At 47.4% G+C, this 23,917-nt stretch overlaps 2 protein-coding genes across 6 annotated transcripts in view; one reads left to right on the top strand and one right to left on the bottom strand.

Moving 5' to 3' along the window:
• Positions 1-4,335: 4,335 nt before the first annotated feature.
• Positions 4,336-23,917, bottom strand: part of LOC142499444 (uncharacterized) — a 22,248-nt gene continuing 2,666 nt past the window's right edge. The window contains exons 2-10 of one of the 3 annotated variants that reach the window (XM_075608800.1): positions 22,908-22,956; positions 16,332-16,469; positions 15,779-15,846; positions 13,236-13,313; positions 12,844-12,893; positions 8,959-9,094; positions 8,783-8,869; positions 5,911-6,250; positions 4,336-4,851 (exon numbers count right to left, since the gene is read on the bottom strand). In XM_075608800.1, coding sequence (XP_075464915.1) covers positions 5,936-6,250; positions 8,783-8,869; positions 8,959-9,094; positions 12,844-12,893; positions 13,236-13,313; positions 15,779-15,846; positions 16,332-16,455 — 858 coding nt within the window. In that variant the 5' untranslated portion in view covers positions 16,456-16,469; positions 22,908-22,956 and the 3' untranslated portion in view covers positions 4,336-4,851; positions 5,911-5,935. Of the gene's footprint in view, positions 4,852-5,910; positions 6,251-8,782; positions 8,870-8,958; positions 9,095-12,843; positions 12,894-13,235; positions 13,314-15,778; positions 15,847-16,331; positions 16,470-16,784; positions 17,394-22,907; positions 22,957-23,917 lie in introns of those variants that run through there. The other 2 variants (XM_075608798.1, XM_075608799.1) reach the window with 2 other exon arrangements.
• The window catches only part of RTN2 (reticulon 2), a 20,350-nt gene continuing 14,922 nt past the window's right edge, over positions 18,490-23,917 (top strand). Inside the window, exons 1-3 of one of the 3 annotated variants that reach the window (XM_075608802.1) lie at positions 18,490-19,205; positions 21,059-21,109; positions 21,611-21,922. In XM_075608802.1, the coding sequence (XP_075464917.1) occupies positions 19,175-19,205; positions 21,059-21,109; positions 21,611-21,922 (394 nt within the window). In that variant the 5' untranslated portion in view covers positions 18,490-19,174. The remainder of the gene's footprint in view (positions 19,206-21,058; positions 21,110-21,610; positions 21,923-23,917) is intronic. The other 2 variants (XM_075608803.1, XM_075608801.1) reach the window with 2 other exon arrangements.

Below are 23,917 nucleotides of genomic sequence, written 5' to 3'. Positions count from 1 at the left end.
TACCAGTGTGTGTGTGTACCAGTGTGTGTGTGTGTGTGTGTGTGTACCAGTGTGTGTGTGTGTGTACCAGTGTGTGTGTGTGTGTGTGTGTGTACCAGTGTGTGTGTGTGTGTGTGTGTGTGTGTGTGTGTGTGTGTGCGTACCAGTGTGTGTGTGTGTGTGTGTGTGTACCAGTGTGTGTGCATATCTGTGTGTGTGTGCGTGTACGTACCAGTGTGTGTGTGTGTGTGTGTACCAGTGTGTGTGTGTGTGTGTACCTGTGTGTGTGTACCAGTGTGTGTGTACCAGTGTGTGTGTACCAGTGTGTGTGTGTGTGTGTGTGTGTGTGTGTGTGTGTGTACCAGTGTGTGTGTGTGTGTACCAGTGTGTGTGTGTGTGTGTGTACCAGTGTGTGTGTGTGTGTGTGTGTGTGTGTACCAGTGTGTGTGTGTGTACCAGTGTGTGTGTGTGTGTGTGTGTACGTACGTACCAGTGTGTGTGTGTGTGTGTGTGTGTGTACCAGTGTGTGTGTGTGTGTGTACCAGTGTGTGTGTGTGTATGTGTGTGTGTGTACCAGTGTGTGTGTGTGTGTGTGTGTGTGTGTGTACCAGTGTGTGTGTGTGTGTGTACCAGTGTGTGTGTGTACCTGTGTGTGTACCAGTGTGTGTGTGTGTGTGTGTGTGCGTACCAGTGTGTGTGTGTACCAGTGTGTGCGTGTGTGTGTGTGTGTGTACCAGTGTGTGTGTGTACCAGTTTGTGTGTGTGTACCAGTGTGTGTGTGTGTGTGTGTACCAGTGTGTGTGTGTACCAGTGTGTGTGTGTACCAGTGTGTGTGTGTGTGTACCAGTGTGTGTGTGTGTGTGTACCAGTGTGTGTGTGTGTGTGCGTACCAGTGTGTGTGCGTGTGTGTGTGTGTACCAGTGTGTGTGTGTGTACCAGTGTGTGTGCATACCTGTGTGTGTGTGTGTGTACGTACCAGTGTGTGTGTGTGTGTGTACCAGTGTGTGTGTGTACCTGTGTGTGTGTACCAGTGTGTGTGTGTGTGTGTGTGTGTGTGTGTGAGTGCGTGTGTGTGTGTGTGTGTGTGTGTGTGTGTACCAGTGTGTGTGTACCAGTCTGTGTGTGTACCAGTGTGTGTGTGTGTGTGTGTGTGTGTGTGTGTGTGTGTGTGTGTGTGTGTGTGTGTGTGTACCAGTGTGTGTGTGTGTGTACCAGTGTGTGTGTGTGTGTGTGTGTGTGTGTGTGTGTGTGTGTGTGTGTGTGTGTGTGTGTGTGTGTGTGTGTGTGTGTGTCAGTGTGTGTGTGCCAGTGTGTGTGTGTACCAGTGTGTGTGTGTGTGTGTGTGTGTGTGTGTGTGTGTACTTGTGTGTGTACCAGTGTGTGTGTGTGTGTGTGTGTGTGTGTGTGTGTGTGTGTGTGTACCAGTGTGTGTGTACCAGTGTGTGTGTGTCTACCAGTGTGTGTGTGTGTGTGTGTGTGTGTGTGTGTGTGTGTGTGTGTGTGTGTGTGTGTGTGTGTGTGTGTGTGTGTGTGTGTGTACCAGTGTGTGTGTGTACCAGTGTGTGTGTGTACCAGTGTGTGTGTGTGTGTGTGTGTACCAGTGTGTGTGTGTACCAGTGTGTGTGTGTGTGTGTGTGTGTGTGTGTGTGTGTGTGTGTGTGTGTGTGTACCAGTGTGTGTGTGTGTACCAGTGTGTGTGTGTGTGTGTGCGTACCAGTGTGTGTGTGTACCTGTGTGTATGTACCTGTGTGTGTGTACCAGTGTGTGTATACCTCTGTGTGTGTGTGTGTGTGTGTACGTACCAGTGTGTGTGTGTGTGTACATACCAGTGTGTGTACCTGTGTGTGTGTACGTGTGTGTACCAGTGTGTGTGTGTGTACGTGTGTGTGTGTGTACCAGTGTGTGTGTCTGTGTGTGTATCTGTGTGTGTGTCTCCCTCACTCCCTCTCCGTCTCGCCCTCTCTCCCTGTCTCCCCCTCTCTCCCTCCCCGTCAGCCCCTCCCTCCCTCCCTGTCTCCCCCTCTCTCCCTCCCCCTCTCCCTCCCCCCTCCCTCCCCCTCTCTCCCTCCCCTTCCCTCCCCCTCTCTCCCTCCCTCCCCCTCTCTCCCTCCCTCCCCCTCTCTCCCTCCCTTCGCCTCCTTCCCCCTCCCCCTCTCTCCCTCCCTCCCCCTCTCTCCCTCCCTCCCCCTCTCTCCCTCCCTCCCTCCCCCTCTCCCTCCCTCCCCCTCTCTCCCCCACTCACCCTCCCCCCTCTCCCCCCTCCCCCTCTCTCTGTCCCCCTCTCTCCCTCCCTCCCCCTCTCTCCCTCCGTGTGTTTGTACCAGTGTGTGTGTATACCTGTGTGTGTGTGTGTACGTACCAGTGTGTGTGTGTGTACGTACCAGTGTGTGTGTGTGTGTGTGTGTGTGTGTGTGTGTGTGTTTACGTATCAGTGTGTGTGTGTGTGTGTGTACGTACCAGTGTGTGTACCAGTGTGTGTGTGTATGTGTGTGTGTGTGTGTGTACCAGTGTGTGTGTCTGTGTTTGTATCTGTGTGTGTGTGTCTCCCTCACTCCCTCTCCCTGTCCCGCCCTCTCTCCCCCTCCCCGTCTCCCCCTCCCCGTCTCCCCCTCTCCCTCCCCCTCTCTCTCCCCCCCCTCCCCTCCCACCCTCTCCCTTCCCTCCCCCTCCCCTCTTTCCCTCCCACCCCCTCTCCCTCCCCCTCTCTCCCTCCCTCCCTCTCCTTCCCCCTCTCTCCCTCCCTCCCCCTCTCTCCCTCCCCCTCTCTCCCTCCCTCCCCCTCTCTCCCTTCCTCCCCCTTTCTCCCTCCCTCTCCCTCCGTCACCCTCTCTCTGTCTGTCTCTCTCTCACCCTCTCTCTGTCTGTCTCTCTCACCCTCTCTCTGTCTGTCTCTCTCTCACCCTCTCTCTGTCTGTCTCTCTCTCACCCTCTCTCCCTCCCCCTCTCCGTCTCACCCTCTCCGTCTCACCCTCTCTGTCTGTCTCTCTCACCCTCTCTCTGTCTCTCTCTCACCCTCTCTCTGTCTCTCTCACCCTCTCTCCTTCCCCCTCTCCCCATCCATCTCACCCTCTCTCTGTCTGTCTCTCTCACCCTGTCTCTATCACCGTGTCTCTCACCCTGTCTCTCTCACCCTGTCTCTCCCACCCTCTCTCTCCATCTCTCACCCTCTCTCTCACCCTCTCCGTCTCTCTCACCCTCTCCCTGTCTCTCTCACCCTCTCTCTCTGTCTCTCTCACCCTCTCTCTGTCTCTCTCACCCTCTCTCTGTCTTTCTCACCCTCTCTCTCTGTCTCTCACCCTCCCTGTCTTATCTTAACTGTCGTATACCTACACCGAAGTAACCTACCCTTCTTTCTTCCAGATCTGACTCAAGTTTCACGCGGGAGACATCAGAAGACAGGTAGGGAACACCTCCCCTCCAGTATAGTACCTTGAGGGACTGCGGATCAGTTAAGATCCCAGGCGGGATTGCTGCTTTAGAAATTGTGAAGAGGGGGCATCCTGACACTGGTTAAGGGGTTCAGAATCATTCACATCTGGGTTTTTTTTGTTCGATTAGTGAGGTCAACACACACACACACACACACACAACTATGTAACAAGGACTAATGGTAGTAAAGTATAAGTGTACTACAATAAATAAACTGTTATGTAAAAAAAAAGAATGTCCCGGTTTTTCATTTTCAAAATCTGGTCACCCTAACTATAGCTGAGGCTGTGGCCTGAGTCCCTGTCAATAACTTACTGGGCCACACGTGACCTAGGGTCAGATGGCAGGAAGAATAGACACAGAATGGGTGATACAACTGGTTTACTTATACCTAACTGACTCTGGTACCTCGTGATTCTCTGATGAGGATCACTACACACAATATAGTTAATAATGAACCCCCCAAAACGCTGGGTGGGTGTGTGTCAGTGGTGCAGTAGCCTCCCACTCATGGGTATGTTGTCTTATGAAGGTGCCAGCACACCGTGGGAGCTCAATGTGTACTGAACCTGCTGCAGGCCTGTTCTTCGTAAAGGGTGCTTCGTACCACTGCTTTAATAGCCGTTGACTGTCCCCTCCAGTGCCGCTTAATCATAATTTGGAGAGGAAGCTGCCAGGGGGCAGTGTGAGTGTGTGTGAGCTCATCACAGGGGGCTACATATTATATATGTGTATACACATGTAACCCCCTCTGCCCGGCTCCCTAGGGAGGTTACATCGAGATGGTTGTGTGCAGACATCAGCAACGATTGACGTTGTCCCAGGGTGCTGTCTGTGGTCGCCTGGGCGGTGGAAAAGATGGGCGCAGAGAGATTTTATAGTACAACTTCAATCTTTATTCATGTTCCCATGTTTGGGAACACTGTAGTCACAGTTACATTTAGACTGACATGGTTATACTTTATTTCAGCCATACTGCTATCATTCTTGACGCATCTCTTCACTTGTTACTGCTCTGAGTTCATCTGTTGGACCGGGCTCCCCTTTTTAGCAATATCCTTATGGTCCCCTGCTGAGATCCTGGCCTATTCTGTGTAACGTTACAGTTACTTTACTGCCTTGTTCTGGAACTTCTACTCCCTCATGGGGTACGGAATACTGTGGATGGGGATCTGCTTGTAGGGCTGATCCCCCGACATCCTAGGGGCTTCTGTGCTTTGCACAGTGAGGCATGTATGTATTCCGTTGATTGTATTGTGGGATGTGCACGGATAGACTCTGCGGCCTATTCGATTGGCTGAGGGCCACCAGAATGGCGGAGCATCCTTGGTGGCGCAGTGCATAGTAGGAAGAGCCATTGCTGAGGAAGCGGAGTGAACCGCTGGAGAGAGCAGGGTGCTGGGATCGCAGGAATAGTAGGGAGCGGAGCCAGGAAGGGGGAGCCTGGAAGAGAGAGAATAGATGAGTGACATATGTTGGAACTCGTGTCAGACACAGTGGCGGATTTACAATTTTGCCGCCCTTAGGCCCATACCTTTTTGCCGCCCCTACATTTTTTGTCTCGCCCTCTCTTCAATACACACAGTGAGGCATGTATGTATTCCCGTTACTGGGACATGCTCTTCTTCTGTGGCCATACTATGGGATCCTAACTGATACTATACTTTGGGGTACATATCCCCTACCTCTGCTCCCTGAGGCTTCTCTCCTTCTGCCATGCTGGAACCTAACCTCCCAAAACTCCATGCTTCTTTTATACCTCCTGGTCGCAGCACCTCTGTGTCACCAAAAGGGTGGAGCTTAGCATCTACTGCTCACTATTAACCCTTTGTATTACACTAGTAAACCCACAAGGGGGAGGGGGGCTACACACATATAGCCAGACGTATATGTGTGAGTGTGTGTATGTGTGTATGTGTACAGACTGCCTCACCCATTTTGCATGAGATCCCCCAACACCTCCGGAGTTGGGGAGCCAGCGTCTGTGATGACTGTGTGCGTATGTATGTATGTATATACTGTATATGTGGGGGTTTTGGGCAGTGCAGGAGTTAGGCGCATGTTGTGTGCTGTTCAGACAGGTACAGATCTTATCTGCACAGCTCTCTGCTGCTCACTATACTCAGCACCGGTTTGTGGAGAGCTGGGATTTGTAAAGGATGCTGTGTGTAGAGCTGGGATTAGTACAGGATGCAGTGTGTGCAGAACAAAATAGGAATTAGCACAGTATACTTTGTGTGTAGAGCTCGAATTAGCACACTTTGTTGTGCACACAAAGTTCAAATTAGTACAGGAGACTGTGCATGCAGAGCTGGGATTAGCACAGGAGACTGTGCATGCAGAGCTGGGATTAGCACAGGACGCTGTGCATGCAGAGCTGGGATTAGTACAGGAGACTGTGCATGCAGAGCTGGGATTAGTACAGGAGACTGTGCCATGAGAGGAGCAAACCAGGAGTCAATAACCGCACACTTAATTCCCGCCCAGCAAAGTGATACTAACCCCTGAGGGCGGACTTCCGACGTCACTACGCGGGGGCCAGGCGAAGTATAACACCCTCGTACGGGGCAAGTACAAGGGAGCTCAGGTCCACCTCCTCCCCCACCCCGCGCCCGGCCCAGGTGGACAGGAGGCAACGCGCACGTTGATTGTATTGTGGGATGTGCACGGATAGACTCTGCGGCCTATTCGATTGGCTGAGGGCCACCAGAATGGCGGAGCATCCTTGGTGGCGCAGTGCATAGTAGGAAGAGCCATTGCTGAGGAAGCGGAGTGAACCGCTGGAGAGAGCAGGGTGCTGGGATCGCAGGAATAGTAGGGAGCGGAGCCAGGAAGGGGGAGCCTGGAAGAGAGAGAATAGATGAGTGACATATGTTGGAACTCGTGTCAGACACAGTGGCGGATTTACAATTTTGCCGCCCTTAGGCCCATACCTTTTTGCCGCCCCTACATTTTTTGTCTCGCCCTCTCCTCAATACACATATAGCCTGGCCTTCGGCAGCTATTGCTAATTCTGGGCCTTTCCTCTGTCAGTCCTGTTAGAACAGGCAGTGGAAAGGTTAATTCCTTCAGTTGGCCTGTTTGTGAGTTTCAGCTCTGAAGTATTGTAGCAATATTCAGGGGCGGGCCTAAGCAACCTTTGAGCATGTTAATCCAAAGGGTGGATATGGGTTGGAACACCCCTTGATGTGTGTGTGAGCCAATCGGTATCCAGCTTTGAGTTGTAATGATTCAAAGTTAGAGACACTCCCTGAGGATATTCAAATTGAGACATGTCTCCAAAAATATAGTATGTCAGTTAGTTAGTAGGCGTAGGAGAGAAGAGATTGAAGAGAGGGGACAGAGAATCGTTCTCCCCCTCTTGCCCCACCTGGGTAAGGAAGGGGGGGGGGGAGGTTAAGCTGCCATGAGCAGAAATGCAGAGAGCAAGATCAGGCCTATGATTACCTGCTGTATGCTGTGTATGCTGCTCTGAATAAAGAACCACAGAAAGAAGCTGCTGTGTGTGTGTATCACTGTTCCTGGTGTGAGGAGAATGGTGTGTCAGTGGGGGTCTCTCCTCTGGAGACCCCAGGGGATCCCTACTGGCTGGAGGCACTGCACCATCCAGAGAGAGCAAGGTAACCTGTTCCACACCACCTCCTGTCCCTGTCCTGGTTCTCCCCACAACACCGCGGAGCCCTCAGCCCTCCTGTTTACCAGCAGGTCACAGCACCCAGACCACTCAGTGACCAGAAGGAGTGTACCCCCAATCTCATGTCGGGTGGGGTACCATAGAAGGGTTACACACATAATACAGCCCTCTCCTCAATACACATAATACCGCCCTCTCCTCAATACACATAATACCGCCCTCTCCTCAATACACATAATACCGCCCTCTCCTCAATACACATAATACCGCCCTCTCCTCAATACACATAATACCGCCCTCTCCTCAATACACATAATACCGCCCTCTCCTCAATACACATAATACCGCCCTCTCATCAATACACATAATACCGCCCTCTCCTCAATATACATATAGCCATGCATAATGGTATATTACTTTCCTCTCTGTTGGCAGTAAGTCCTGGTAAGTACGGGTATGCCAGCAGTAGTTATGGAGGTTTTCCCTCACACCCTGGTGAGGTGCCCTATGTATGGAGGGGAGTGGCTGTATGCTCTTAGTCCCTGGATAGTGACATCAGGGATGCGCCTGCCTCCTGAAGTATATAAGGCACAACACAGTTAGTTACAGTGGGTTCTAGCAGCTGTGGAAAGTTGTTGGGAAGATGTATTTTCCTGCATACGGGATTGTAGGAACACTTTGTGACCCTAGTGAAGTAACTAGCGGTCCAGGTTGACCAATCGGCCTGTCTAAGCCACTCTGTGTCCAGGGACCTGGCACAGAGAGGATCTCCCTAGGAGAAGAGGGAATCCCACTTCAATTTGGGAGGGCGTACCTGGCGAAGGGACAGCACGGAGAGATGTGCGGCTAGAGCCGGCAGCTGCATGGGGCAGTCTGCTACATCACCGTCTACAATAAAGATGACCTTGTTAACGATTCCCCTCCCTGTGTGAGTGTGAGATTACTCAGCAGTGGATGGCACCACCAAGAAGGAGTTCCTCACCAGGACCATCTCCCTGCGGAAGCATAGATCCTGATGAGGTGGAGGCGCTGCACATGATGTAAGTTGAACTCGCACCCACTACCTCAGCTACCTGTCCTGCTGGAAATCCCCTAATAACATCAAGCGGGAGACTCAGGAGTCCTGTTGCCTATAGGTGCACCATCAAACACAAACATGTAATGGGGGTTGGTTGCTAGAGTACCCGGGCCAATGTGAGATTGGGGGGGGGGAAACCCGTTACATACATAATACATAATAGCCCAGCGCAGCCTCGGATGGAATCCTGTATACACATGACTTGTCAGTACGCCGGATTGCTGCTTTATTATATCCTCCCGTGCTAATGGGAGCTCCAGCACAGTGCTGAAGGAAGAAAAAAAAACACCCTCCATTTGCTCTGCGCCCGTGACACTGTAACGCCCCCCCACCCCCCTGCCCCGCCCGCTCTGTCGGATCATTCCGTCTGCTGGGGATGATCACACATCGCCCTGCAGACGGACGCGCGCACGCAGCATCGCAAAGCCCCCTGTGTGAACGTGGCCTCAGTCCCCCTCACCTCCCACCTAGTGGCACAGTAACATATAGAGTGACAAGGTGACACAGTGACTAGGAGGCTGGGGGACATGGTAACAGTCAGAATGACACAGTGACACAGACACAGTGACACAGGGTGATATAGTGACAGAGGCTGGATAATGACACAAGGTGACACAGTGATACAGAAACTGGGCGACACAGTGACAGACAGTGTGACACACCTGGCTGAGTGACAGTATCGGTGTCCCAGGCAGAGTGACAGCCATGAACTGGAGCAATCCCAGTGTGTCATTGTCGCCGGTTGAGACCTCCAGGAACGGGACAGAGAGACAGTCACACAGCACAGAACTAGTGTTACCCCGCACGCCCCACTCCCACATATTTGGTGACAGCTTACCTCCCAGGCTGTCTCCATGACCTCTGGCCCCTCAATGACCTCCTGCAGATCCCCTCTGGGCAAAGGACAGGAGCGTAGGAGGTGGGGCCAGGCAGGGGGCGGAGCCTCACAAAGCCAATTAGGGAGGAGCAGGATCCTGCAGGGCACAGTGTGGGTGTCACTGTATTATGTTGTGTAATGTTATTTGCAGTTGAGTAGGGATGTGTTCTATGCAGCTGAGTAGTGTTGTATAATGTGTGTAGCTAAGTGTTGCGCATAGCTGAGTAGTGTTGTATAGTGTGTGTAGCTAAGTGTTGCGCATAGCTGAGTAGTGTTGTATAATGTGTGTAGCTAAGTGTTGCGCATAGCTGAGTAGTGTTGTATAGTGTGTGTAGCTAAGTGTTGCGCATAGCTGAGCAGTGTTGTATAGTGTGTGTAGCTAAGTGTTGCGCATAGCTGAGTAGTGTTGTCTATTGTTCTGTGCAGCTGAGTAGTTGTGTGTTGTTGAGCAGTGTTGTGCATACGTGAGTAGTGTTGTGTGTAGTTGAGCACTGTTGTGTAGTGTTCTGTGCATCTGATTAGTGTTGTGTATAGTTGAGTAGTGCTGTGCGTAGTATAGTAGTGTTGGTTGTAGTATAGTAGTGTTGGTTGTAGTATAGCAGTGTTGGTTGTAGTATAGCAGTGTTGTTTACAGTTGAGCCGTGTTGTGCGTAGTTGAGCAGTGTTGTGTGCAGCTGAGCAGTGTTGTGTGCAGCTGAGCAGTGTTGTGTGCAGCTGAGCAGTGTTGTGCGTAGGTGAGGAGTGTTGTGCGTAAGTGAGCAGTGTTGTGCGTAGGTGAGGAGTGTTGTGCATAGGTGAGGATTGTTGGGAGTAGGTGAGCAGTGTTGTGCGTAGGTGAGCAGTGTTGTGCGTAGGTGAGGAGTGTTGTGCGTAGGTGAGGAGTGTTGTGCGTAGGTGAGCAGTGTTGTGCGTAGGTGAGGATTGTTGGGAGTAGGTGAGCGTGTTGTGCGTAGGTGAGCAGTGTTGTGTGTAGGTGAGCAGTGTTGTGCGTAGGTTACGAGTGTTGTGCGTAGGTGAGGATTGTTGGGAGTAGGTGAACAGTGTTGTGCGTAGGTGAGCAGTGTTGTGCGTAGGTGAGCAATGTTGTGCGTAGGTGAGGAGTGTTGTGCGTAGGTGAGGATTGTTGGGAGTAGGTGAGCAGTGTTGTGCGTAGGTGAGGAGTGTTGTGCGTAGGTGAGGATTGTTGGGAGTAGGTGAGCAGTGTTGTGCGTAGGTTACGAGTGTTGTGCGTAGGTGAGGATTGTTGGGAGTAGGTGAACAGTGTTGTGCGTAGGTGAACAGTGTTGAGTGTAGCTAAGGAGTTTTGAGTGTAGATGAGTGTTGTGCGTAGGTTACGAGTGTTGTGCGTAGGTGAGGAGTGTTGTGCGTAGGTGAGCAGTGTTGTGCGTAGGTGAGGAGTGTTGTGCGTAGGTGAGGAGTGTTGTGCGTAGGTGAGCAGTGTTGTGCGTAGGTGAGGATTGTTGGGAGTAGGTGAGCCGTGTTGTGCGTAGGTGAGCAGTGTTGTGCGTAGGTGAGCAGTGTTGTGCGTAGGTTACGAGTGTTGTGCGTAGGTGAGGATTGTTGGGAGTAGGTGAACAGTGTTGTGCGTAGGTGAGGAGTGTTGTGCGTAGGTGAGCAATGTTGTGCGTAGGTGAGGAGTGTTGTGCGTAGGTGAGGATTGTTGGGAGTAGGTGAGCAGTGTTGTGCGTAGGTGAGGAGTGTTGTGCGTAGGTGAGGATTGTTGGGAGTAGGTGAGCAGTGTTGTGCGTAGGTTACGAGTGTTGTGCGTAGGTGAGGATTGTTGGGAGTAGGTGAACAGTGTTGTGCGTAGGTGAACAGTGTTGAGTGTAGCTAAGGAGTTTTGAGTGTAGATGAGTGTTGTGCGTAGGTTACGAGTGTTGTGCGTAGGTGAGGAGTGTTGTGCGTAGGTGAGCAGTGTTGTGCGTAGGTGAGGAGTGTTGTGCGTAGGTGAGGAGTGTTGTGCGTAGGTGAGCAGTGTTGTGCGTAGGTGAGGATTGTTGGGAGTAGGTGAGCCGTGTTGTGCGTAGGTGAGCAGTGTTGTGCGTAGGTGAGCAGTGTTGTGCGTAGGTTACGAGTGTTGTGCGTAGGTGAGGATTGTTGGGAGTAGGTGAACAGTGTTGTGCGTAGGTGAGCAGTGTTGTGCGTAGGTGAGCAGTGTTGTGCGTAGGTTACGAGTGTTGTGCGTAGGTGAGGAGTGTTGTGCGTAGGTGAGGATTGTTGGGAGTAGGTGAGCCGTGTTGTGCGTAGGTGAGCAGTGTTGTGCGTAGGTGAGCAGTGTTGTGCGTAGGTTACGAGTGTTGTGCGTATGTGAGGATTGTTGGGAGTAGGTGAACAGTGTTGTGCGTAGGTGAACAGTGTTGAGTGTAGCTAAGGAGTTTTGAGTGTAGATGAGTGTTGTGCGTAGGTTACGAGTGTTGTGCGTAGGTGAGGAGTGTTGTGCGTAGGTGAGGATTGTTGGGAGTAGGTGAGCCGTGTTGTGCGTAGGTGAGCAGTGTTGTGCGTAGGTGAGCAGTGTTGTGCATAGGTTACGAGTGTTGTGCGTAGGTGAGGATTGTTGGGAGTAGGTGAACAGTGTTGTGCGTAGGTGAACAGTGTTGAGTGTAGCTAAGGAGTTTTGAGTGTAGATGAGTGTTGTGCGTAGGTTACGAGTGTTGTGCGTAGGTGAGGATTGTTGGGAGTAGGTGAGCAGTGTTGTGCGTAGGTGAGCAGTGTTGTGCGTAGGTGAGGATTGTTGGGAGTAGGTGAACAGTGTTGTGCGTAGGTTACGAGTGTTGTGCGTAGGTGAGGATTGTTGGGAGTAGGTGAGCAGTGTTGTGCGTAGGTTACGAGTGTTGTGCGTAGGTGAGGATTGTTGGGAGTAGGTGAACAGTGTTGTGCGTAGGTGAACAGTGTTGAGTGTAGCTAAGGAGTTTTGAGTGTAGATGAGTGTTGTGCGTAGGTTACGAGTGTTGTGCGTAGGTGAGGATTGTTGGGAGTAGGTGAGCAGTGTTGTGCGTAGGTGAGCAGTGTTGTGCGTAGGTGAGGATTGTTGGGAGTAGGTGAACAGTTTTGTGCGTAGGTTACGAGTGTTGTGCGTAGGTGAGGATTGTTGGGAGTAGGTGAGCAGTGTTGTGCGTAGGTTACGAGTGTTGTGCGTAGGTGAGGATTGTTGGGAGTAGGTGAACAGTGTTGTGCGTAGGTGAACAGTGTTGAGTGTAGCTAAGGAGTTTTGAGTGTAGATGAGTGTTGTGCGTAGGTTACGAGTGTTGTGCGTAGGTGAGGATTGTTGGGAGTAGGTGAGCAGTGTTGTGCGTAGGTGAGCAGTGTTGTGCGTAGGTGAGGATTGTTGGGAGTAGGTGAACAGTGTTGTGCGTAGGTTACGAGTGTTGTGCGTAGGTGAGGATTGTTGGGAGTAGGTGAGCAGTGTTGTGCGTAGGTTTACGAGTGTTGTGCGTAGGTGAGGATTGTTGGGAGTAGGTGAACAGTGTTGTGCGTAGGTGAACAGTGTTGAGTGTAGCTAAGGAGTTTTGAGTGTAGATGAGTGTTGTGCGTAGGTTACGGGTGTTGTGCGTAGGTGAGGATTGTTGGGAGTAGGTGAGCCGTGTTGTGCGTAGGTGAGCAGTGTTGTGTGTAGGTGAGCAGTGTTGTGCGTAGGTGAGGAGTGTTGTGCGTAGGTGAGGATTGTTGGGAGTAGGTGAACAGTGTTGTGCGTAGGTGAACAGTGTTGAGTGTAGCTAAGGAGTTTTGAGTGTAGATGAGTGTTGTGCGTAGGTTACGAGTGTTGTGCGTAGGTGAGGAGTGTTGTGTGCCATTGAGTAGTATTGTGTGTACAGTAGCTGTGTAGTGTTGTGTGGTGTTGTGTGTCACCTCTCATCCCCTGTCACATTCCCCAGTTCCTCTCTCAATTTTTCAGTCACCTGTAAATTAGAGATAGGAAAGGAGAGGGAAATAAAAAGAGACAAGGGATGGAGAGAGAGATGTAGGAAAGAGAGGAGAAGGAAGGGAGAGGAGGAGGGAAGGATACAAAGGGGTAGAGAGAGAGAGAGAGGGAGAACGAGGGAAGGATGGGGGAGGGATAGAGAGAGAGAAAAGGGGGCGAAGAGAGGAAGACGAGGATAGAGGAGGAGGGAGAGATAAAAATAAGGGGGAGAGAGGGAGTGGGAAAGGGAGAGACAGGGAAAAAGAGAAGGAGGCGATACGTAGGGAGACAAAGCTCAGTTGGCAAAAGAGACAACTCCCCACCCAAGAATCCTTGTCACCTCAATCACCGTTGCTCTCTCTCCATGAGACAGCCTGAATCCTGACACTCCCTCTCGTATCCAAACCCATGCGGCTTCCTTAGGAAACAAATGGCGTTGAACATTAAAGAGCTAGCGTTTTCCCAAGAGCTGGCAATCGGCACAAAACACCTAGAGACCCGTGATCAGAATATACATTAAAAAGGTGCATTTTAAGGTAAAAACATGTCATTTCGATTTCAAATTTGAATTGAAATTTTTTTTAAAATTTTTATGAATAGACATTTAAAAAAAATACTCAAATTTTTATGGAAAAATAACATATTTAATGTAAGAAAAATATGAATTTTGAACAAAAAGAAATAAAGTAAAAATAAAATAAAATAGTGGAGAAATAATGCATCATTTTATATAAACATTTTTTATGGAAATCTACATTTTAAAATGGTAAAAAAACAAACAAATAAATCTGAAGCTAAATTAATATAAAAATGATTCCAATTTTAATGAGAAAAATAATCACTTTTAAAAGAAAAATAACTTAAAGATAACAGAATTGAATGTATAAAAATGTGAATTTTTAATCAAAACTTTATGTAAATTTCAGTGAGAAAATAACATAATATATAATTATATAATAAATAATAATGTAGTTTTCCAAGAAAAATAAGGTACACATACTGTGTTATTTCATTTCTCTAATAAAAAATAATGTAGAAGCTGTAGAGAGATGCAGAGCACAGCAAGGAATAGCCAAAAAGTCGGGCAAAAATAAATGATAAAAAATCCAGGGCAACTCTACTATGAAGATCAATTTATTGCAAGCTCAAGCAAGATGGCGAAGCTAGATGAAACGCACCTACGCGTTTTGAGCCTAAGCACTTTATCAAGGTGTAAGGTACAACAGAAATCTCACACAAATTTATACATACCAGTTCACGCCATTAGAGATGAGAATTACGTAATCGGCAACCGCAACCCAACATTGAACCGCGCTGACGCGACGCCCATCCTTATTGGCCGAATGGATCATGTGATGGCATAATTCAATATAACAAACTTTAATAAGGTTTAAAAAAAACGAACAATTAACAAAATTGGACAAAATATTAAAAACATGTTCGTTTTTTTAAAACCTTATTAAAGTTTGTTATGTTGAATTATGCCATCACATGATCCATTCGGCCAATGAGGATGGGCGTCGCGTCAGTGCGACTCAATGTTGGCTCGCGCTTGCCGATGACGTCACTCATCTCTGTAATGGCGCGAACTGGTATGTATAAATTTGTGTGAGATTTCTGTTGTACCTTACACCTTGATAAAGTGCTTAGGCTCAAAACGCGTAGGTGCGTTTCATCTAGCTTCAACATCTTGCTTGAGCTTGCAATAAATTGATCTTCATACAAGAGTTGCCCTGGATTTTTTATCATTTATTTTTGCCCGATTTTTTTGGCTATTCCTTGCTGTGCTCTGCATCTCTCTACAGCTTCTACATTATTTTTGATTATGGATTATAGATTACGGATCTTTTCAACTACAGACTACACGCCTTGGATGTCTTGGAATGATGCAACAAATTGACAGGTAATAGACTGAACTATCTGCACTGCCTTGTCATTATATGAACTTTATACTGCTACACTAGATTGGGAAGAAATTACTGTGTTTAATTTATTTTTTTAATTCTTTATTTATTATCCACTTTTTATATAACGGTAAACATACAACACAATATAATACACTACAAAACCATACATTGAAATACAATACAACATAAACATTACAGTATATTATATATATATATATATATATATATATATATATATATATATATATATATATATATATATATAGATTACTGTGTTTTATTTTGTGGGTAGTCAAGTGGACACCACTAGACACAGACCCATCTTTGTGTTATACTACATATATTACATATTGTACATTCATAAAACATCCAGGAATTTAAGACATTTCATATGAAATAAAAAGAAGAATTTTCTTCTATAGAGCCACATGTGATTCATTTGAGCACCATTTCCTATATCAAATAAAAAATAATGTAGAAAGAATAGAAATTTGAATGAAACAAAATCATTTCATTTCAAATATTACATTAAAATAATGGAAAGATAATAAAAATGTTTAATTTAAAAAAAATGGGGAAAAAATAAAACTGCAAATGCAATTTTTTAATTCAAGGATTTCTTATGTATTTATATACAAATTATAACAAAAACAACTCACAATTTTTCACATAAAAGTAATTTAAGCAAAGTAAAACACATGAGATTTCAAAATTCACATTTTTTGTACAGATTAGCAAAGCTCAAATATATATTTTCTGCAAAAAATAACAGATCCCAACATTTTAACGTTTAAAAATATTATTTTTACTTAAAAAAACAAAAAACAGTTTTTCTTGCAGAAACATAATTAAATTCATAAGATTTTTCTTATTTTCATGTCAAAAAGTACATTTTTGGGTTCAAATCGGTCAAAATCCTGTCATTGTAAAATTACATTTGGACTCCCTGACCTTTGACCTGACCCTTGCTCCTCACCCACAGTTCCTGTGTTTGGGACCCATTGCCCTTGCTCGGAACTTGCAGCTCCAGGAGGATGCGGAGACCTAGGGGAGGGGGGGGGAGACCAGAGTTCATACGGGGTTGAGACAGAGATCGGGGGCCAAGAAGAGTTATGTGAAGGAGTTCTGGGGTTGTAGTGGTGGTAGGTGAGTCTCAGGCAGAGGTCAGGGGAGACGTAAGTAGGGTCATGGTGTAGAGGTCAAAGGAGGTAACACACTAGTCACAAGGGTGATGAGAGGTCACACTTTAAATCAGTTGTCATGTAAAGATCACTTGAGGTCTTGTGGAGGTTAGATAAGGTGACAGTGAGGTCATGTTGGTCATAAGGTAACACTGATGTCAAGTAAGGTCAGATGAAGTCATGAGAAGTCAGATATGTTCAAGGGGGCTAGATACGTTGATGACAGGTCAAATTAAATAAGCTACGGCCAGAAGAGGTCATGGACGGTCAGATAAGGTAGTGAAAGGTTACGAGGTCATGAGAGGTCAGATGAAGTCATGTAAGGTTATGGAAAATCCCAGGACTCACCGTGCCGCTGTCCCTCTGCCACCAGGCTCCCCACACTGAGCTCGGATAGGTCCTTGAGTTCTCCCCCTCCCGGAGGGATCCCAAGAATCAGTCCCCCGCACCCTAACACAGACACCTCATGCATCCTCTGTGCAACCTCTAGTTGAAAGACACGAAGAAATTACAGACGGAGCAGTGACTACGCTGTATGTGTGATCAGTACAGAAATGGCAACGAAGGCTACAGAGCCGGATAGAGGTGCAGTGACAGAGAAGTGTGTGTGGGATCAGTACAGGAATAGCAGAGTTAGCTGTGCGGCAGAATGAAGGTTTGGTGACAGTGCTAAATGTTTGTGTGAGGGGTCAGTACAGGGATAGCAGAGGTAGCTGTAGGGCAGATTGAAGGTTTGAGGACAGAGCTAAGTGCGTGTGTGTGTGTGTGCGGTCAGTCCTGGAATAGAGAGTTCCTAATCACCTGTCAGATTCCCAGAGTGTAGTGCAGGGATGTAGCAGAGCGCGTGGCGCTGGTACCAAGTGACCTGTGGGGGTGGCTCATAAGCGCGCACGACCATCACACATGCTACAACAGCGAGAGTCACACAGCATCCCCAGAACAGCCGCAGCAGCCAGCGACGCACAGACACCCAGCGCTGGGCCTCACACTGCACCCTCTGCGCACACAGAATAGGCTGTGACTCCATCTCTTTCTCTCTCTCTTCCCCCTTCCTCTCTCTCGCTCTCTCCCTCTTCCCCCCTGCCTCTCCCTCTTCTCTCTCTGTCTTTCTCCCTCTTTCGATCTTATATACAGTTTCAGCGGGAGCATGTCTCATGCGCCCGTTATCTGCTGTGCATAAGGTAACAGAGAGGTGTGAAGCACGAGAGAAAGGTGGGGCGCCAGAGAGGGCGAGGGCGGAGGGAAAGAGCTGGACTGTTATTTTATATTTATATATATCTACTATATATTTTGGAAACCTGTTTGCCAGCTAACTATGCATTTGGACACCTCTTAAGATATTGTTACCAAATTGTGCATGATGGTTTCTGAGACCAAGGAGCCGGTTTTTGTCTGTGTTTGGATACAAAGTACAAATGACATCACAAATTACATCATCAATGACATAACTGATGATATCACGTATGACATCACAAATGACATGTTCCCATCACACAAGCCTCAAACTACCACTTAGTCTTGGTCACTCTGAAAATCCAATTTGCAACATTAGCAAAAATACAGGCGCAGCCAAAGTTCTTCCAGAGAGCGAGGTCATTGTTTGGAACGAGAGTACAATGTCTCACAAACACGCATTGGAGACTCTCGATCTAAGGCCGCGATTATAGTTGTGGCATGCGTGCGCGTGACTGAGCGCGTGACTGAGCGCGTGACCGAGCGCGTGATGTCACGCGGGCCTGTTGCTCGCGCGAAACACGCACTGAGGCTGGAGGGGATAGGGAGACGATGGGGAGGCGTGGCGGATGCGTCACCAGGCTGGTTTGCCCTCATTGGTTGAACCGATCACGTGATGCGGCTGTGGTGCGAAAAAAAACAAACTCATTTGTATTTTCAAAAATCGCCCGCGCGGCCTGCAGGGCTTGTGTGCTCGTGCGCACTGTGGGCGGTATCATTGTGGCACACACATCTGTACTCGTGTCTGCGATGTCGTGCGCACTGTGGGCGGTATCATTGTGGCACACACATCTGTACTCGTGTCTGCGATGTCGCGCCCGCACGCAGCCACTATAATCTCGGCCTAACATTACAGGACCTCGGAGGCAATGAAACTATAATGGGTGGAGTTGTTGTTTTAGCAGGAATTTCGCATTAACAAACAAAACAAATGTAATTATCCATCTATAAATGTCAGCATTGTTTGGTTTCTTAGAATTCCCGAGCAACGCCGGGTACTTTCAGCTGGTGTGTGTGTGTGTGTGTGTGTGTGTGTGTGTGTGTGTGTGTGTGGGTGTGTGTGTGTATATGGAGAGAGCGGCAGGCATGACATACAGTATAACATGATCATGTAACCTTCTCGCACTGTGCTACAAAGTGACACGGAGTCTTTATTGAGTCACTGATATACAACACCTCTCTCTCTCTCTCTCTCTCTCTCTCTCTCTCTCTCTCTCTCTCTCTCTCTCTCTCTCTCTCTCTCTCTCTCTCTCTCTCTCTCTCTCTCTCTCTCTCTCACACTCTTTCTTCCTCTCGCTCCTGCCCTCTCTCTTTCTCCTTCTCCCCTCTCTACCTCACCCTCCCTCACCCTTCTATGTAGCTCTCTCCTCTATCTCTTCATTTCATTCCTTTTTCTTCCCCTCTGGCCCTCTCCCTCCTGCACGTTGTCTCTTTCTCCTTCCCTCTCTGTCTCTCTTCCTCCCTATCTATTCCCCTCTATCTCTCTTCCTCATTCTCCCTTCTCTTTCTTTTCCTCCCTCTGTACCTATTTATCCCCTCCTCTCTCTCCTCCTACCCCTCTCCTGCCCCTCTACACCTCTCTAGCCCTGTCTCTCCCTCTCTCCTTCCCTCTCTATCCCCCTCTATCCCCGCGCACACCATCTCTCTCTTTCCCTCTCTACCCCCTCCCCCTCTATTTCTCTCTCCCACCCTCAACCTCCTCTCTCCCTTTCTCCCTCCCTCCCCTTCTCCTTTGTCTTTCTCTTGCTCCTCCCTTCTCGTTCTTTCTCTCTCTCCCTTTCTCCCTCTCCCTCCCTCCCTGCGCTCTCTGTGTGTTATTGTGTGTGTGTTTATTGTGTGTATGTGTGTTATTGTGTGTGTCAGTGTTATCTCAACGATGAGATGATAGGGGCCCCAGGTGTGTGTGTGTGTGTTGTGTTGTTGTGTGTCTGTATGGGTGTCACAAGCAGGCAGCGGATATGGGACACGTCCTGTCATTCACACACTGCAGTAAGTGTCACCTACTGTGTCATTGTGTCACTGTGTGTCACCTGTTGTGTCACTATGTGTATCTTCTGTTATGCATCTCCCACTGTGTCTTCTTGTGTCACTGTGTGGGTGTAATGTGCATGTCACTTTGTGTGAGTAATTGTGTGTCACTGTCACAGTGTGTCACTGTACGTATCTTTGTATATATAAATGTCTGTGTGTATATGTGTTGATCATTGTGTATATGCGTGTATAATTGTGTATATGTTTGTATTAGAGTCTGTGTGTGTCTGTGTGTATCACTGTACTGTATAAACATGTGTGTATCACTGTACATGTCTGTGTATCATTGTGTATATATGCAGGATATCACTATATGTCTGTGTATCATTGTGTATATATGTATATACGTGTGTATTAGAGTCTGTGTGTGTATCATTGTGTATATTTGTATGTATCATTGTGTATGTGTCTCATTGGTTATATTTATGTATCATTGTGTGTGTGTATCATTGTGTATGTGTGTATCCTTTTTTTTAATGTTTGTATCAGTTTGTATATAATATATATATATATATATATATATATATATATATATATATATATATATATATATATATATTATTATATGTGTGTGTGTGTGTGTGTGTATTGTGTATGTGTGTGTATCATTGTGTACAGTATATGTATATGTGTGTATATTATATATATTTGTGTGTGTATATGTATATATGTGTGTGTATCATTGTGTATATGTGCGTATATCATTGTGAATGTTTGTTTATTATTCTGTATGTGTATGCATGATTATGCATATAATTGTGTATAAGTGTGTATCATTATGTGTGTGTGTTATTGTGTATGTGTCTATGTGTGTATCATTTTGTGTAAGTATGTATCATTGTGTACAGTATGTGTCTATAATTGTTAATGTGCGTTTCATTGCGTATATGTGTGTATTCCGTGTATGTGTGTACATCATTTTGTATATGTGTGTGTTTGTGTGTGTATCACTGTGTATATGTGAGTGTGTATCACTGTGTATATGTGTGTGTATATCACTGTGTTTATATCTGTGTACCATTGTGTGTGTATCACTGTGTATATGTGTGAATCACTGTGTATATGTGTGTGTATCATTGTGTATATGTATCATTGTATATATGTGTGTGAATCATTGTGTATATACGTGTGTGTGTACCATTGTGCATGTGTGTATCACTTTGTATATGTATGCTTGTAGTATCACTGTGTGTATATATGTCTATGTCACTATGTATATATGTGTGTATCACTGTGTATATATGTGTGTGTACCATTGTGTAAATACATGTATCATTGTCCATGTGTGTGTATCACTGTGTAGATTTGTATGGATACTGTATGTCTCTCTCTCTATATATATATATATATATACACATTTTTACACCGGATGTACACCTCTATGTAGGGGCCACCGGGGAACCAGACTTGCGCAACTAGGGCCTCACCAACCCCCCCCCCCCCTTCCTGGAAAAGAGCGGCGCATTTGGTACAGGTTGGGGGGTTGGGGGGGGGGGGGGTTGCACCATCACCTGAAGCCTGTTCATGGGGGATGTAAGTGGAGCCTTGTGGATAAAGGGGACCGGACCCCAGAATTCATCTGGCCCCCTTCCTCTGTAGATCCGGTCCTCCTGTCAACGCTCCCGCCCCGGTGGTAGGGGGAGGGGGAGAACCAGGGCTTGTAGCGGTGTCCCATTCCGATCCTGTCTAAGTATATACTCCCAATGTATACCTCTACGTATATACAGTGACCGTCTCTCTTTCTCTCTCTATATATACCCCTAACCTATACCCCCTGGTATACCCACTCACTGTCTATCTTTGTCCCACAGAGGATGCTCCATCTACAGCATCAAGCACCCCAGACTCCTGCCCCCCTGATGGTATATACACCTGCTGTCTGTATATAGATATGTACACACCGACTGCCTGTATATAGATATATACACACATATATCCAAGCTGCATGTATATAAATTTATAACGATATATATAATGTACACTGACTACATGTATATAGATATATACACATAAACATACACCAACTGTTTCTCAATGTATAAACACACACTACAAATATATATATATATATACAGTGGTCGACAAATCACCAAAAAATCTACTCGCTAAACAAAAAAAATCTACTCGCCACCTAGTACCACACATGTGCTGCTTGGGCCAATAGGAGGTCGCCACGATGTTAAATCCACTCGCCCGGGGCGTGCAAATGTATAGGTTTGTCGAACACTGTATATATATATATATATATATATATATATACACACACACACACACACACACACACACACACACACACACACACACACACACACACACACACACACGTATTCTATTCATGTACACAGTGACTCCTCTCACCCCAGGTGACCTCGATGACCTTGCGGTGCCTTCCTCGGATGACCTTTGGCCCATACTGTCCACAAAGGAGCTGACCTTCTCTTACATCACCATTGGGAGCTCTGCATCCATGCCCCGCCCCTCACCCAGGGGGGGGATCAGAAGGGGTCGGGGCCAAGGCAGGAGACATGCCCTCCAGAGGGATGGACCGGGGGAGGAGCTGCGGGAGGCAGCGTACATCCTATTGGAGGAAGTCGGACATGTGATGCAGGACTCGAGTCCTGAGGAGACGGAGCCTGAAGAGAAGCCCCGCCTCAGAGGAGCAGAAAGCAAAGCGTGTAAGATTACCTCCCCTGCTGTGTGTGCATGCGGACGCATGCGTATATATTTGTGTGTATATATTACCCAACGCAATCCGCTCTGGAAATATCATTGGATAGTGAAACCGTTGTAAAGTGAGTCCCATGTTAATCAGGCGTCGGAAAACGGCCCATATATTTATGTGTGTGTGTGTGTGTGTGTGTATGTATGTATATATATGAGCATGTATATATACTGTGTATATATATATATGTGTGTGTGTGTGTGTGTGTGTGTGTGTGTGTGTGCGCATATAAATATATAGGCTATGTCTGCGCATGCACATATATATATATATATATATATATATATATACATATACATATATATATATATATATATATATATATATATATATATATATGTGTGTGTACTTGTGAGTATATACTGTATATATTTGTGAATGTGTGTATATATATATAAATATAAAGATGATATACATTTAAAATGAATTAAAATATAGTTGAATATAACTCATTTAACCATTAAGGGTGAGAATAAATTGTGTCCCTGCCAAGGTTACTAATTGTGTCCCCTATAATATATATGGGTATGAGTGTGTGAGAATACAGGGGGAGTCTGTGTGTGCGTGTGCGTGAACCACTGATAGAAATGTGTACACTCTGAGAGATATAATCAGAGGGTAAACATAAGCACAAAAGAACTGTTATACAGGCATACCCCGCTTTAAGGACACTCACTTTAAGTACACTCGCGAGTAAGTACATGTTCGCCCAATAGGCAAATGGCAGCTCACGCATGCGCATGTCAGCACGTCCTGAACAGCAATACCGGCTCCCTACCTGTACCGAAGCTGTGCGCAAGCAGGGAGACTATAGAGCCTGTTACAAATGCGTTATTTACATCAGTTATCCACGTATAGGATGATTGCAGTACAGCACATGCATCGATAAGTGGGGAAAAGGTAGTGCTTCACTTTAAGTACATTTTCGCTTTACATACATGCTCCGGTCCCATTGCGTACGTTAATGCGGGGTATGCCTGCAGTTATCTGTAAGGAAAAGAAATGTCAAAGTGAAAATAGATACAATATTTATTTTCAAAGTATATATATTGTCAACGTGGCTGATGTAGTTTAAAAAAGGGATGCTTGTTTCTTCTGCCCCAAACAATAGGGTAATACATATATGTGTGTGCGTATATATAAATATATGTGTGTGCGTGTGTGTGTGTGTGTGTGTGTGTATACTTTACATATGTGTGTTTATTTGTGTGTGTATATATATACATGTATGTGTGTGTTCGTGTGTGTATATATATATATATATATATATATATCTTATACTATATTAGTGAAAGCACTGTATGTTTGCCTGCCTGCCTGCATGCATGCATGCATGCCAGGCTGCCTGCCTGGATGTCCGGTGTCCCTAGGGGAAATCTCATTGGTCCCTTGGTCCGCCCCCGCACACCTCTCATTGGCCTGAGGCGGAGTGACGGGCCAAAGGACACACACACACAGGGACACACACACACAGGGACACACACTCTCCCCCGTCAGTTGGACCGCAGCTCACCTTCCACCCCCCCCCCTCCTCTCCCGGTGCCCCTCCTCTCCCGGTGCCCCTCACTCTCCCGGTGCCCCTCACTCTCTCCCCCCTCCCCACCTCACCCAAATCCCCACGCTCCGCAACATCCCCAGCCGCACCATCACCCTCACCGTGCGCCGCGGAGGAAGCGCGGCCCTGCTGCTCACCAGCAAACTCCAGGCTCTTCCCCCCTCACGGCGCGGCCCTCCTGCTCTCCCCCTCACGTGCGCCGCTACCGGAGAGGGGAAGCGTCGCGGGACTCCCCATCACGTGCGCCGCTACTGGAGAGGGGAAGCGTCGCGGGACTCCCCATCACGTGCGCCGATACCGGAGAGGGGAAGCGTCGCGGGACTCCCCATCACGTGCGCCGCTACTGGAGAGGGGAAGCGGCGCGGGACTCCCCATCACGTGCGCCGATACCGG

Source organism: Ascaphus truei, chromosome 7 (genome assembly GCF_040206685.1).
Source record: "Ascaphus truei isolate aAscTru1 chromosome 7, aAscTru1.hap1, whole genome shotgun sequence".
NCBI lineage: Eukaryota > Metazoa > Chordata > Amphibia > Anura > Ascaphidae > Ascaphus > Ascaphus truei.
Note: the sequence above shows the minus strand (reverse complement) of the source record. Positions and strands in the feature narration are given on the sequence as shown.